Here is a 15,107-nt window from a genome sequence, read left to right on the forward strand (position 1 = left end):
AACCTTCTCTGTACCCCCCAAGCCTTCTCTGTACCCCCCACGCCTTCTCTGTACCCCCCAAGCCTTCTCTGTACCCGCTGCACCAAGTTGTGAAAACCTAGTATACCAATGTGTCGAGTGCTTGGAACAACTTGGTGGTGATCAAGTGGTTATTAAATAAGCCAAATCTGATAAAGTCTCAAACATCCTGTTTTGTCCCAGTACCAGGCATCCAGGAGGGGCTTCCCTTCTGCAGGTGACCAGGCCCGTGCCTGACCCTGCCTCCACTCACCCCCCCCCCCACCCGACCCGGCCACCTCGCTTTTCCAGGAAGTTCTCAGCAAGCGCTGTCTGGCCCGCCCATAGCACTCCCGTTTCCATGGAAACCTTTCTGCAATTCTACTGGCCCACGTGGCTCTCAGGTTGGTAAAGAGGGGACAAGACGACTAAAGCTGCACACCACCCCTGCCCAGGGCTCTCCCACAGCAAGCGCTCCTGACTCTGAACAACGGAATAAACACTCCAGCCGCCCAGCCGGACTGGCACAGTGAAGTCATCTGATGAACCGGTCCAATGTCCCCCAGCTAGAAACATTCTGGAGGCTGATTCACACCCAGGCCACCTGGACCCGAGGTCTCTCTCCCTCCACCAGGTACCACCTTTGGGCGGCAAGAGGCTGACACAGAGCGAAATGGCCATGTCTTTCGGCGAATGCTGGGCATATGAGTGCAGGGCTGGCCTTCCTAAGTGGACGCTGGAGTCTGCCCAGGGCAGGCAAGGCTCTTCCCCTCAGGGTGGAAGCTCTGGGCATGGCAGACCCTCAGGGGGCACCTGCCAACTTCAGGAGGACCCAAGAGCCGCCACGGCAGGAGGCCCTTGGGTGCTGGGGTGGGGTTGAGACCCAGACCCTCGGGGAGAGAAAGTGCAGGATCTCAGGCATGGCATTAAACTGGCCCCAGATGGGTCTCCCTGGGAAGCCTGGCCCTCGCCCTGCCCATGGGGATCCAGGATTTGTCCGACTGCCGGCTGTGTGACAGCGGGGAAGGCCACCACACCCTTTCCAGACTCCTCCTCGAGACTGTGGCTACCAGGTGCCCACCTGGTGTCTTTCTCTTTGCCTGGCTGAGCGTCCTCAATTCCCTTGTCCATGCCACACAGGCCAGAGCATCAGTCATCGGCAGAACCTGGGTCCGTCCTGCTAAACCCAGTGACCGCCATGTACCTACCACCCCATCCCGACACCCTGGAGTCACCCCAGGTGTGTCCCTGCCCCTCCCCACAACACCCTCCCACCTCGACCCCCAAATATAGCCTGAACGCACCTGCTTCTCACCTCCGCACCGCCACCGCCCTGTCCAAGACGCCATCAGCTCTGGCCCAGACCACCCAACCGCCTCCTCAACCATTTCCTGTGTGCACACCGCCAGCCCAGGCTTCACATGCAGCCTCAGGCACAGTTTTGAATATGAATGTAATCATGTCGTCCCCCAACTTGAAAGTCATTATTTTTTGGCTAGAAACTGAACTGCTTAACCTAAGCTCAGGACCCCACAAGGCCTGGCCCTCCTCCCCACCACCTGCTCAAGCACGGCCTCTGCTGTGTCCTGCCCCAGGGCCTTTGCGCCTGCTGTGTGCTTGCCTGAAATGCTCCTCCTACCTGCCACTCTCACCCTGTGTGCAGGCACACACACACACACTCAGACACACTTACCACACCCACTTAACTGTTCGTTCAGTTGCTCGGTCGTGTCCGACTCTGCAACCCCACAGACTGTAGCACACCAGGCCTCCCTGTCCATCGCCAACTCCCAGAGCTTACTCAAACCCATGTCCATTGAGTCAGTGATGCCATCCAACCATCTCATCCTTTGTCATCTATTCTCCTCCTGCCCTCAATCTTTCCCAGCATCAGGGTCTTTTCAAATGCGTCAGCTCTTCGCATCAGGTGGCCAAAGTATTGGAGTTTCAGCTTCAGCATCAGTCCTTCCAATGAATATTCAGGACTGATTTCCTTTAGGATGGACTGGTTGGATCTCCTTGCAGTCTGAGGGACTCTCAAGAGTCTTCTCCAGCACCACAGTTCAAAAGCATCGATTCTTAACTGTATCCCTTTTAAAATGCTCATGGGCCCATGTTCCTCTCCTTTAGAGCCCCCATCTTGGGCTATAATTTTATACCCTCGTTAGTCATCAGTTGATGGACGTCTGCCTTCCCTTCAGGCTGAGTCTGAGGGCAGCACTCCTGCTGGCTTTGGCTCACCATGCATCCCCAAGGCCCGGCTCGATGCCAGGCCCATATTCACCAGGCTACTGAGGCTCAGCCAAACACTCTGCGGTAAGGATGGATAACAAGCTTTGACCATTGACAGACAGAGCGGTCCTCCTTCCAGGGGCTGACCCCACATCCCTGGTGGTGTGGTGGTGTGTGGGCACCACCAGCTGTCCCCGCACATCCACCATCTCCCCTTGCTGGGCACACAGCAGACCACTGCTTTGCTGGGTGACGGAGCCCCAGCCAATGGCCTGTCATCCACAGCCTGGTCCCTGCCACCCTCCCCTGTGTGGGATGGGAATAGGGCAAGACCCAGCGGGGCTTCTGGGCATGGAAGCCTTCCCGTCCCTTTTCTGTCAGGGACAGACACCAGCCTCTGCGACCTCCCCTGAGTCGTAAAGGGCAGATTCAAACAGCTGCTAGTTAGGGAAGGGAGAGGATGCAGACAGGAGGAGCAGCCAGGAAGCAACAGTGCAGCCTTGGGAGGGTCCTGGTTTGCCTCAAGGGGTGCACCTAATAATGCCGTTTGAGCTCTTTATAAAGAACTATTTCTCAAAAAGTGGAAGTGTTAGTCACGCAGTCGTGTCCGACTCTTTGTGACCCCGTGGACTGTAGCCCACCAGGCTCCCCTGTCCATGCATTTTCCAAGCAAAAATACTGAACTGGCTTGCCATTTCCTTCTCCAGGGGATCTTCCCGGCTCAGGGATTGAACCCGGGTCTCCTGCTGAAGGCAGACTCTACCTTCTCAGCCGTCATCCCTGGTCCCGTGAGCTGGCGACTCATGGACCAAGGAGTCTGCCATTCCCTTCTCCAGGGGATCTTCCCAATCCTGGGATCAAACCCAGGCCCCTGCCCTGCAGGCAGGTGCTTTACCATCTGAACCATCAGGGAAGCCCTCAGAAGGCGAAGAATCTGCCTGCAATGCAAGAGACTAGGGCTCCATCCCTGAGCCGGGAAGATCGCCTGCAGGAGGAAATGGCAGCCCACTCCAGTGTTCTCGCCTGGAAAATCCTACCGACGGAGGAGTCTGGCAGGCTACAGCCCTTGGAAAGAGCTGGACACAGCTGAGAGACTAACACTTTCACTTTCATAGAACTAGTAGGTTGCTGAGAAAGTAATTGTGATTTTTGCACTGTTGAAATTTGCCATTTGATAGAATATATTCTAAATAAATGTTGTTAGGTTATATATCATTTTAATATGCATTTCTTGCTTTTTTTTTTTTGCTAATGACTTGTTCCTTGCTGTTTATTTTATATTTATTGTAGACGATGGAAACAATGGTGTTGCTGCTGCTGCTGCTGCTAAGTCGCTTCAGTCGTGTCCGACTCTGTGTGACCCCAGAGATAGCAGCCCACCAGGCTCCCCCGTCCCTGGGATTCTCCAGGCAAGAACACTGGAGTGGGTTGCCATTGCCTTCTCCAATGCATGAAAGTGAAAAGTGAAAGTCAAGTCACTTAGTCGTGTCCGACTCTTAGCGACCCCATGGACTGCAGCCTACCAGGCTCCTCCGTCCATGGGATTTTCCAGGCAAGAGTATTGGAGTGGGGTGCCATTGCCTTCTCAAAAGCAAATTCGAGTGATTTTTCTTATTTGGGTTCAAAATGAATCATAAAGCGGTGGAGACAACTCACAACATCAGTAACACGCTTGGCCCAGGAACTGCTAACAAGTGTACCCACAAGCGCAGTAGTGGTTCAAGGAGTTTGGCACAGGAGACAAGAGCCTTGAAGATGAGTGGAGTGGCTGGGCATCGGAAGTCAACACCAACCAACCGAGAGCCATCATCGAAGCTGATTCTCTTACGACCACACGAGAAGCTGCTCAAGAACTCAGCGTCGGCCCCTCTAAGGTCGTTCGGCACTGGAAGCAAACTGGAAAGGTGAGAAAGCTCGAAGCCGCGCGAGCTGACTGCAAATCACAGAAACTGACGTCCTGCAGTGTCGTCTTCTCTCCTACGCAACAACAGTGGGCCATTTCTTGATCGGATTGTGACGTGTGACAAAATGCAGAGTTTATATGACAACTGGCACTGACCAACTCAGCGGCTGGACCAAGAAAAAGCTCCAAAGCACTTCCTAAAGCCAAACTTGCACCAAAAAGGGGTCACGGTCACCGTTTAGTGGTCTGCTGCCTGTCTGATCCACTATAGCTTTCTGAATTCCATCGAAACCATTTCATCTGAGAAGTATGCTCAGCAAATCGATGAGATGCCGTGAAAACCGCAACACCTGAAGCCAGCAAAGACCAACAGAAAGGGGCCAGTTCTTCCCCACGACAACGCCCAACCACACATCACACAACCAACGCTTCAAAAGCTGAACAAATTGGGCTACAAAGTCTTGTCTCATCCGCCATGTTCCCCTGACCTCTCGCCAACCGACTAGCGGTTCTTCAAGCACCTCGACAACTTCTTGCAGGGAAAAAGCTTCCACAACCAGCAGGAGGCAGAATATGTTTTCCAAGAGTTCATCGCACAGATTTTTATGCTACAGGGATAAGCACATGTATTTCTCATTGGTAAAAAACGTGTGGATTGTAATGGTTCCTACTTTGATTAATATATATGTGTTTGAGCCTAGTTACAAAGATTTAAAATTCACAGTCCAAAACTGCAATTACATTTGCACCAATCTAATAAAACCCCCAATAAATGGAAGGTGTCAGCAGTCTTCATTCCAGGGAAGGCCACCTGAGGCCTTAAGCTTAAAGGAACCAGAAAAGGTCACCAAGAGATTACCTGAGACCAGATTAAATGAGTGCAGGCCCTGCAAACACCTTATCAGCAACTCCACCCTTGAACTAGAAAACTCAAGGAACCCTCTCAGGTTAGGACACAAAGGCCCCCTTGGCCTGGCAGAGCAGTTCAGCTCTTCTTTCCTACTTAACCCCAAGTCCTGTCTTGGAGATTCAATTTGGCAGCAGTGCAAGAGGCCAAGTTTTGGGCAACAGAACAGGCCACAGGACTAGTGCGCAGCTGTCTAAAAGGACAGGCAGACCCCCACGAGCCGGCGTGGAAAAGGTTCACAACAAACTGATGCCAAGCTGATCAACAGTACAAGCCTGCTTATCCAAAACAGAACTCAGTTATCTCCGGGCATTTGTGAGAAATGAAAAAAAAAAAAAGATTTCCGGAAACAGGTCCGCCCCGGAGCTAACAGGAGTTATGACTCGGTGGGGGAATTCCATGGAATGCTTATGTTCTTCTTCATGTTTTTCTGGACTTTTACAAGAGTTAGGAACTGTTTTTATATTAAAAATTAAGCTCTCTCCCCTGAGATGAAAACATTATTGTATCTTTCTCTCCTGCTGGGATGCAGCCCACCCCTCACCCCCAGAGCCCTTCCTGGCTCAGGGCCCAGCTCCCAACCATGGAGGATGTGAGACATACCACGTGTGGCAACACCTCCAATCTGCCTCCTGGAGTGGCCGAGATCAGGAAGAGAATGACTAGAGAGCGACGCACGCTCTGGGGTGTTCTGGAAATGGGGGTGATGAAACTCATTACCCTCATGTCCAAGGCTTTTTTTTTTAAAAAGGGAAATGTTTGCATGTATTAACCATTAGCTATTTTGCACCTTCATTCTGTATTGTAGTGAAATAAAGGGGGGATGGGAGTGGGTGAAAGGGCGCCCCACTCCCTAGGAGGGAAACAGCAAGTCCCAACGGGCTGGTGGCCCTGCGGCTGCTGGTGGGTCAGGAGCGGGAGCTGTGGGCACCCTGCTCTGAGCTCACCGGCCCCCCTGCCCCCTCCCCGCCATGGCGTTCCCGGTCCATGCACCGCCATGGAAGCCCTTGAGGCAGGTCCTGACAGTGCCCCGCAGCCCGGATGTGCCCCGTTTTACAGCAGTGAGACCTGAGCACACAGTTACCAAGGGCCTCACTTCAGCAGGAGCCAGAGTGTGTCCCCTGCAAAGAACCCAGGGGTTGTCACCCTGAGGCCCGGGCAGCGGCCGCCCTGGACCCCGTCCTCCAGACCATGCGGCAGGTACTCCCCGAGCTTGATTCGGGGCCTGCTCTGTTCATTCCAGGCTTCCCAGGTGGCGCTACTGGTAAAGAACCATCCCCCGGAAGAGGGTATGGCAACCCACTTCAGTATGCTTGCCTGGAGAATCCCATGGATGGAGGAGCTTGGTTGGCTACGATCCATAGCGTCACAAAGAGTCGTTCACACCTGAAGCGACTTAGCACGTATGCAGAACATCACAGACTACGCTGAGCAGTTCACAGAACAAGGCCACAGTCTTTATCGCCTTCTGTGTGTGCTTGGTCACATCCGGCTCTTCGTGACCCCACAGACTGCAGCCCAGCAGGCTCCTCTGTCCATGCAATTTTCCAGGCAAGAACACTGGAGCGGGTTGCCACTTCCTCCTCCAGGCGATCTTCCCGACCGCGGGATCGAACCCGATTCTGCCGCATCTCCGCCCTCGGCAGGCAGATTCTTTACCCCTGAGCCACCTGGGAAGCCTTAATGTCATAATCACGAGCAAATAATTTGTGAAATACTTTCAATGCACGGCATGTTTTTCAGTTTTTCACTGGTAATAAAAAGGCTTCTTTGCAGTTAAACATTGCATGGATGATTTTGGCTAAGGCAGGCTGTGAGAGGTGAGAGAGTACTGTGTTGTTTATCAATAAGGGAATGAAACTAATACCTCAAATCACATGCAAAAACCAGTCTTGTTACTGTTAATATTGTCCTTACGTTTTCAACTCTCAACAACAGCTGCATCACTAAATAGCTGCTAGTAAAGGGTTAAGTGGATAAATTACCATATTTATCCCACATTACATATTTATACCGTAATTATCTGAGAGTCCAGCACCCGCCTCATCTTGAGGTCCTAGGTCCCAGGTCCCAGAGCCCCTCTGGGAGCCCCACTGGGTCTCTTCCATCCAGACTTCGAGCCTGGGGGAGGAGAGGTGAACGTCTGTCCATCTGTGAGGCCGACACACAGGGGAGGCACTCAGGAAACAGGAGAGAACCCGGGTCTGGGGGCTTGATCAGACCTCACCTGAAGCCCCGTCGGTCAGACAAGCTAGCAGTTCCCTTTTACCTTACTTCTGGTTACTCATCGGAAAATACCCTGATTCTGGGAAAGATGGAGGACAGGAGAAGGGGGCGGCGGAGGATGAGATGGTTGGATGGCATCACCGACTCAATGGATGGGAGTTTGAGCAAGCTCCAAGAGATGGTGCAGGACAGGGAAGCCTGGTGCGCTGCAGTCCATGGAGTCGCTAAGTCAGACTTAGCAACTAAACAACAACTTTCCGTCAGGCTCCATCATCACAACAGAAGGTTGATTCCCCGCCCCCAACACTGCTGCAGCCCCACCAGCGTCCCCATCCCTCTTTGCCGCCACTACCTGGAGCCCTGGGTGAGGGGCTCTCGTGCCTCTCGTGAGCACAGCTCCCCACCCAGCAGATATCAACGTCATCTTAAAGGAAGATCAGGGCCCCATAGCATCCATCTGGACCCCCTGAGACTGCGCTTCTTTTCAGATCAACCTGGCCTGGACTGGGATGGGCTTCCGCCTGGCAGCCCTGCTGAGCCCTCGGCACTGCTGGGGCCCCTGGACCACATCCACGCCCTTATTGCTCCCTCCCGGCAGCCTCCTGAGCCCGCACCCACTCCCACAGCTGCTCCCAGCCCCTGGGCACAGACGGGGCAGGTGGCCCTGGGCCTTTAGGAGCCCCCAGATGCCTCACCCCTGTGAAGCTTTCCCAACACGGCTCGGGAGGTGCGGTCCATCGTTGGACACTAGTTTCCTGGTGGGAGGATGGTGAGGATGAAGGAAGCTTTTATGCATGCTGACCACCCGGGACCATGGCTCGTGGTGGGGCCTGGCCAAGAGATGCCACCCACACACCCTCTGTGCCCTCCCTGCAGGCCCTTTAATCAGGCCCTTGCTGCCGGAGTTAAGCACCATTCAAGGTCAGGGTGAAGGTGATCAGATAAGAAACCACGAACTGTGCCGATTTTCCCAGCGTTCAAGGAAGAGGCGAATGTCACCCAGTTAAGCACAGTGACGAAGCCTTCCTGGCCCCAAACCACTGCAGCTGTGCGCCCTTTGGCAAAGCCATCTTTGTTGGGCACATAACCACGGTCTCCGGTCTTGGAGACAACTCAGGTCCTTGACTCCGAGACCGTCACTGGGCCCTGCACATCTCTGTGGGGATCTCGGGGGCGGTGTGTCAACACGCCGGATGGGGAGAGATGTTCCCGGCGGACGTGGCCCTCCACCCGTGGGGCCCCCTCACCTCCAGTCTTGTCCGATCCACGTCCTTGGGCAGCTTCACTCGGATCCGGTTTGTGACAATAAGGGCGTCATACGGATAGATCTGCAGGGAGAAAGAAGCCCAGGGTCACCCAGGGAGCAGGGGCATCTGTGAGGAAGGAGGCCAAGAGCTGAATCGAGGCTAAGGAAGAGCTACGTACATGAGTCCACATCTGATACACACATTTCACGGGAAAGCACAACAAAAGGAACGTTTAACCTGGGCGGGCGTGGCGCAGCAGGCAGAGGTCAGCGCGGGAGTGGGCGGCCCTTACCTTGTATTCTGTAAGAGAAGCAGAGACCACAGGGGCCAGCTCAGAACTCGCACGGGCTTGGCTCAAAGGTGGAGCAATCCCACCCGTACCCCGCCCTGCGGCCGGCAGGGCCACGCCGCCTTCACCCCACAGCATCCTCGGAGCTGGGGGGTTGGGGGGACCCTGGGGTCTCCGTGGGAAGCCAGGAGCGGGAGGCATGGTCTGGAGACTGGAGGCCAGACTGGGAGCCTGAGGCAGCGCTGTGTTCTCTCTTGGCTGGGCTGCTGTCTCCCTGGGGTGGGGGGGCTCCCCAGACCTGCCTCAGTTTACCCCCTGGGCTTACCCACCTCTTACTGTCTTACTTTCTTCACCCTTCAGCTCTTCCTTTTAAATACAGAGCCCCACAAGCTAGCTTATTAAAGATTTTTTTTTTCTTCCAGACTAAAAGTGGCTTGTTAAAAAAAAAAAAAAAATCATACAGATGGGCTGTCTCCATGAGCACGCATCCCCCCAGGGCGGCATCTCTGGGTCCTGGCTGCAAAGCATCCCTCTCTGGCAGGAGACATCAGTGAGGAGCTCGGGCACTGGGTGGCTGGTCCCTGAACTTCCCCATGTGCTGTGCGGGGGCCTGGCCAGGCCAGCTCTGAGCCCAGAGACCTAGAGACCACTTAGAGGGTGCAGGCTGCGACTCCCTCCCCTCTCCCCGACTCCAACATCCAGCGTGGATCAGCCCTGGAGAGCAGGCTCCCGTCACTCTTGGGTAACAACTGTGAGCGAGCATTGCGGCCCTGTGGTTCAGGACTGGCAGAGCCTCCCAGGCGGATACCAGCCACATGACCAGGTCTGTCCAGTAACGCCAACCTCCCTGCAGGCCATCCTGCCGGTGCGAAGCCCCGGGAGGTTGCACTGTGAGCGCGGGGGCTGGGCGGGCTTTACCCTTCCACTTTGCCTCTCTTGTGTGTGCTCAGAGGCTCAGTGGCATCCAACTCTTTTCGACCCCCACGGGCTGCAGCCCACCAGTCTCCTCTGGCCAGAATACTGGAGTGGGTTGCCATTTCCTCCTCCAGGGGGAATCTCCCTGTCCCAGGGACTGGACTCGAGTCTCCCGGGTCTCCTGCACTGCAGGTGGATTCTTTACCCACGGAGCCGCCCGGGAAGCCCCAAGGTGGCTTTTCCCTGCGGCTCTGCCTCCGTTATTATCGTGGATGTGACAGTCTGTGTTGGGTTGGCTGCCGCCCTGGCCTGGGTGGTCATTCAAACACACATCTCTTGCCTGAGTGACTTGGAGTGACAAGTCGGTCAGGACAGGGTGGGCCCATGCTCCAGAGGGGAGCACCTAGAGGAGACGGGGGTGCACTGAGTTAGCACCTGAGTCAGAGGGGGACAAACCAGGGAGAAGAGGAAGCATGTCAGATATTTCAGGATGGAAGCGAAAACGGCAGCGCGACCACGACCGGGAGAGGGGGGGACACGAGCATCCCCGGCTTCCGGCTTCCGCCACACGGGCGCCCGGAGCCTTCTGCTGGCGGCTGTGGCAGGGAGGGTGGTCTGGGAGCGAGACTCGTGGACCCCTGTCAGCGGCCCCTGCCCCAGCCAGAGACCCACGGGGTCCCCGCCTCCTGTACCTCGCGTGGCCCAGCCGGCATCCGGGTCTGCTCCACCAGGGCCCACATTGGCATTCTGGAAGAGAAAGAGAGAGGGCAGCAGGGGCAGGTTGCAGGGGCAGGCAGTCGCCGGGGTCCTGGCAGCCGGGCCGGGGACGAGGGTCGGCCCGGGGTGCCCACTGAGACCAGGCTCTGGAAAAGCCGCCGGCTTCCCAAGAGCAGGTGTGCTCACGCGCCTCCTGCCGCCTTCAGGCCGCCCCTGCCTGGCCCACCAGCTCCTAGGCCGCTGAGATGACAGCTCCTGGGTGCCTGCCCCTCGGCCCCACAGCTGGTCCAGACCCCACAGGCATCTCACCAGGGCTGCAGCTCCAGCACGGGGCCTCTGGTCCCACTGGACGAGCGGCCCCCAGGGGGCTCAGGTGGCCTGTGTCTGTAAAGCCCCTGGCACAGACGCCGCGTGTCATGAGTGTGGCTGTGACATGCTGGCACTCAAGGGCTGGCCCTCGGAGGGGCGGCGGACCTGGGAGCCCAGCCCCTCTCAGGTGCCTCCTTCACCTGTCCGTGGCACCTCAGCAGCCACCCCTGGTGTCTGGCGCTCTCGTTCCCTTTGCCCACCTGAAAAAGTCATCCTGCAAACCTCTCCGGAGGGTCCCCGCCCTGCGACACGGGCACCGGGGCCCTGCACGTCAGTTGGCCCGTCTTGTCCACTCTGTCTGGGCCTTGAGTCCACTGCCCGCAGTGGAGAAAAGCATTTCACGCGTGCTCACGTCTGGCACCAGGTACAGCATCTGACCTGGGTCAGGGCTCTTGGCTGGTGCTTCTGAAACTGGGCGCAGTGGTTAAATTTCCCCGGAGGGAGCCCTGCAGTTAAGGGGGGGCGTCACCTCACCCTGGGTCCTGTTACAGGGAGAGGGCTTCCAGCACTCATTTAGTGCTAGAGGGGACAAGTGAGCAGCTGGTCACAGACCTCGCGAGCGTGGGGCAGGGAGAGGCCCCCAGAAGCACCCAGTCCAACGTCCTTCATTCCTGAGCGGGGGAAACCGAGGCCCAGAGACGCTGGGAGGAGGTGGCGAGGCAGGTGAGTGTGTAAGCGGAGGGCTGCGGCGGTCTTTACCTGTCTGATCCTTTGTCCATCGCCAATTTAAAAAACATTAATTTGGATTGCTCACAAACGTTGTATGAGCTGAGTCCTTTGGTAAGAGCCTGGCACGCCGCACCCTAGTCCCAGCGCTGGGACCTGGGGCCGGCCAACCTCGCACCCACCGAGTCGCCCGTGAAGGACTCCCCTTGGGAGTTTCAAGAGCGAAATTTGGAGACGGTTTCTCAGGCCGCTGACAAACATTCCCTCTGCCCCTGCACCTGTCTGGATAGGGAACCTCCTGTACGAATCTAGGCGGCCCTGGTCTCCCACCTTGGCCTTCTCCCCCGGGGCCTGTTCGGAATACGAAAGAGAAATGCTGCCACCTAGTGCCCATCCCTCTGCATCGCAGGCGGCAAGGGAGCAGCACCACCACCTGCGGCTGTGGGAAACCCACTTCCGGGCAGCCGGACCAGCGTCGTCGGCTCAGCCAGGCTCGGAGACAGGGCAGAGACTCTCAGCAGGGAGGGGGGCATCCCCCAGGTGGAGGGGGGCACCGTGTCAGTCCAGAGCAGGAGAAGAGCAGTCTACTCCTGATCATCTAAGTACCCTGTGTGGGGGGACATTCATGTCCTTTTTGGTGCAGGGGAGCCCCGGGCCCCTGGCTCGATGTGTGGGCTGGCGGGACAGCTAAGCAGCCCAGGGGGATCCCACAAAGGCCGCACCCACAGGCACACCTCTAGCTGATGCCTCTGCAGTCTCAGCGGAGAACAGAGAGTGTAAAAGCAACCAACTCTTTACTTCTCCCATTTGTTTAATACACACACGTTCACTCATCTTCCTGCAGCCTCAGGAGGTGGGCATTGTTATCAGTGTGTAATGACTGAGGGTCAGAGAAGTAAAGATACTTGCCCAAGATCACACAGCTAATGCATGAAACTGTAAAAGACTTAACTAAGCGATGCTTTTTAGTTTCCAAAACTTATACTGGGATTAATAACAGGGAGAACGAAACTGACCATTCACCACTGACTGTTTTTTTCTTGCTAAAGCTCACGTTTTGCTTAGGACCCAGTGATGTGGAGGTAAGAGAGGGTGGAGACGTGCTTTTATCATAATTATTCATTTGGGAACGAGGCTTAGAGAGCTTAGAAGTTTTCACGTCACGTTACTTGTCGTAATGATAACTTTAAGAGGTAAGGATGATTTTGTGTGCATGCATGTGTGCACGCGTGTACGTGTGTGCTCAGTCACTCAGTCATATTCGACTCTGCGACGCCATGGACTGCAGCCCGCCAGGCTCCTCTGTCCTTGGGATTTTCCAGGCAAGAATACTGGAGTGGGTTGCCTTGATTTTTTGACTCTAAATTTAAGTAACTTGCCCAAACACTCACCCAGTAAGTGGCAGAGCTGGGATCTGGACTCAGGGCTGCCTGATGCTAATACATGTGTTCTTCCCAGCATCACAGTTGGAAAATATCAGACTTTTACACTTTGTTAAGGTTTTCTTCATAGTGATATACACTAATTAATGTTTTATGGACATGTGAAAACCTAATCCAGAAGATAAGGATTTTTCATACACCTATTAGTTTACTTTGTTCTTTGCACGATTAAATTGCTCTCTATCCTTTTTTCCTTCACTAGATCCTTATCTGACTTCAAAAGAGTCTTATTCAAAATGCTTTCCTTCCTTGCATTTTACCAAGGTGTCTGGTGTTGCCGTGTCGCTTGGTACATTTAAGTTTATGAATGCGGTAACTGATTTATAACTTGGGTCATCAGGAACGAATTGTTGCCCCTTCATACCACTAAAACTACTAGTTCACTTTAACCTTGACTTCTGCCTCGTTCAGCGTTCATCACTTAGTCATGTCCAGCTCTTGGGGCCCCCGTGGGCTGCAGCCCGCAGGCTCCTCTGCCCGTGGGGTTCTCCAGCCTCCTAACTGCAGGCCGGCAGCACATGCTGGAAGCAGTGCTCTCTGGTTCACAGGAAGGACTTTCACAGGCGGCTCTTTTCCCATTTACCCTACAGAGAGGTGTGACTGTCCACCACGTGGCAGGCTCTGTGGCTGGCTAGTTACTAGGACATTTAAACAAGCTTTGGGACCTAGGGTGAAAGTGCAGGTGAAAGTCACTCAGTTGTGTCCGACTCTTTGCGACCCAATGGACTATACAGTCCGTGGAATTCTCCAGGCCAGAAGAGTGGAGTGGGTAGCCTTTTCCTTCTCCAGGGGATCTTCCCAATCCAGGGATCGAACCCAGGTCTCCCGCATTGTGGGCGGATTCTTTACCAGCTGAACCACAAGGGAAGCCCTTGTGGGGCCTAGGGTGCTGGCTCCAAATCCATCCTGGAACAAGAACCAGGCGCATTTCCACCTCCTGATTTACTAACTTCCTTCCACTTGACAATGAGAACACACAACTGATCCCACCAGCCTCTGTGCCCTGGTCATCAGGAAGCTCACAGCTGAGCTTCGATGGCTTTTCCAGTGTTCTTTTGTGTGTTCGGACATAATTTTCTCCCATTTCTTTCTCCTCCTCTCTGGGATTTGGTCTCTCTGCATCTGTGCTTTTAATTTAGGTCACCTAGAATCCTTTCAGAAAGTAAAAAAACAAACCAAGAAACAACTTAATCTGACATGGCTGAGCTGTAAACGACTGGCTATCAATTATCCGGTCTTCTGGCCAAAAAACAGGCATACAGTTATATAAGAGTCTTAGAAAGAGTGAAGAAAAAAAATAGGAGAGAACCTAAGGAAAAAAAGAGTCCCAAAGAAAAGTCAGCAAGGATTTTCACCAGCGTCTGAGCTAGTCTAATGTGAAAAGCTGAAAGTCCTCATGGGATGATGAATTCCGTCTTTATCGACTCCCTAAGATGTACAGACAGAGAAGGCAATGGCAGCCCCCTCCAGTAATCTTGCCTGGAAAATCCCATGGATGGAGGAGCCTGGCAAGCTGCAGTCCATGGGGTGGCTAAGAGTGGGACATGACTGAGCGACTTCATTTTCACTTTTCACTTTCATGCATTGGAGAAGGAAATGGCAACCCACTCCAGTGTTCTTACCTGGAGAATCCCAGGGACGGGGGAGCCTGGTGGGCTGCTGTCTCTGGGGTCGCACAGAGTGGGACACGACTGAAGTGACTTAGCAGCAGCAGCAAGATGTACAGAAGGGCTCAAAGGTTTTCTAACACTCTGCTCCCTACCCTGAGGCCAGCAGGAGAAACATTCATGGAGGGTTCAGCTGTCAACTCTGTTAAGTGTCTGCTTTCTGCTCTAGGAGAGGCTTGGAGACGGTGTCCCCGCCAGACTGTCTCCACCAGCTGTTCCCAGGCTCCTTGGGGGTGGAGCATCTGGAGGCCACAACTTCCCTGCAGGTGCTGGGGGCCACTGACCAGCGTCCTTCCAGCATGGCAGCCAAGAGGGAACTCTCCCTAGACAATGCACAGCTCGGCCACCAAGGATGCAAGCCTGTGGGTGCTAACACTCATCCTCTTAAGTGCCTCCCACATTTTGAGAGAAACCCCCCAGACTTGGCTTGGGGGGGGGTGGAATGCCTTGGCATGGATGTGGCCCAGCCAGTGACCCTGGCGCTTGCGGCCCCTGAGTCACAGAGCAGAGACTCAGGGAGCATTCTGACC

The 15,107-nt window shown here is 54.8% G+C and overlaps 1 protein-coding gene across 19 annotated transcripts in view; it reads right to left on the reverse strand.

The window, feature by feature from the left end:
• The window catches only part of ABLIM2 (actin binding LIM protein family member 2), a 102,059-nt gene that overhangs the window by 16,784 nt on the left and 70,168 nt on the right, over positions 1–15,107 (reverse strand). For 13 of the 19 annotated variants that reach the window (XM_040237622.1, XM_040237617.1, XM_040237614.1 and 10 more), the window contains 3 exons: positions 10,409–10,463; positions 8,805–8,812; positions 8,513–8,593 (listed from right to left, as the gene is read on the reverse strand). In XM_040237622.1, coding sequence (XP_040093556.1) covers positions 8,513–8,593; positions 8,805–8,812; positions 10,409–10,463 — 144 coding nt within the window. The remainder of the gene's footprint in view (positions 1–8,512; positions 8,594–8,804; positions 8,813–10,408; positions 10,464–15,107) is intronic. The other 6 variants (XM_040237625.1, XM_040237619.1, XM_040237618.1 and 3 more) reach the window with 1 other exon arrangement.

Source organism: Oryx dammah, unplaced genomic scaffold (genome assembly GCF_014754425.2).
Source record: "Oryx dammah isolate SB20612 unplaced genomic scaffold, SCBI_Odam_1.1 HiC_scaffold_3, whole genome shotgun sequence".
NCBI classification, from domain to species: Eukaryota; Metazoa; Chordata; class Mammalia; order Artiodactyla; family Bovidae; genus Oryx; species Oryx dammah.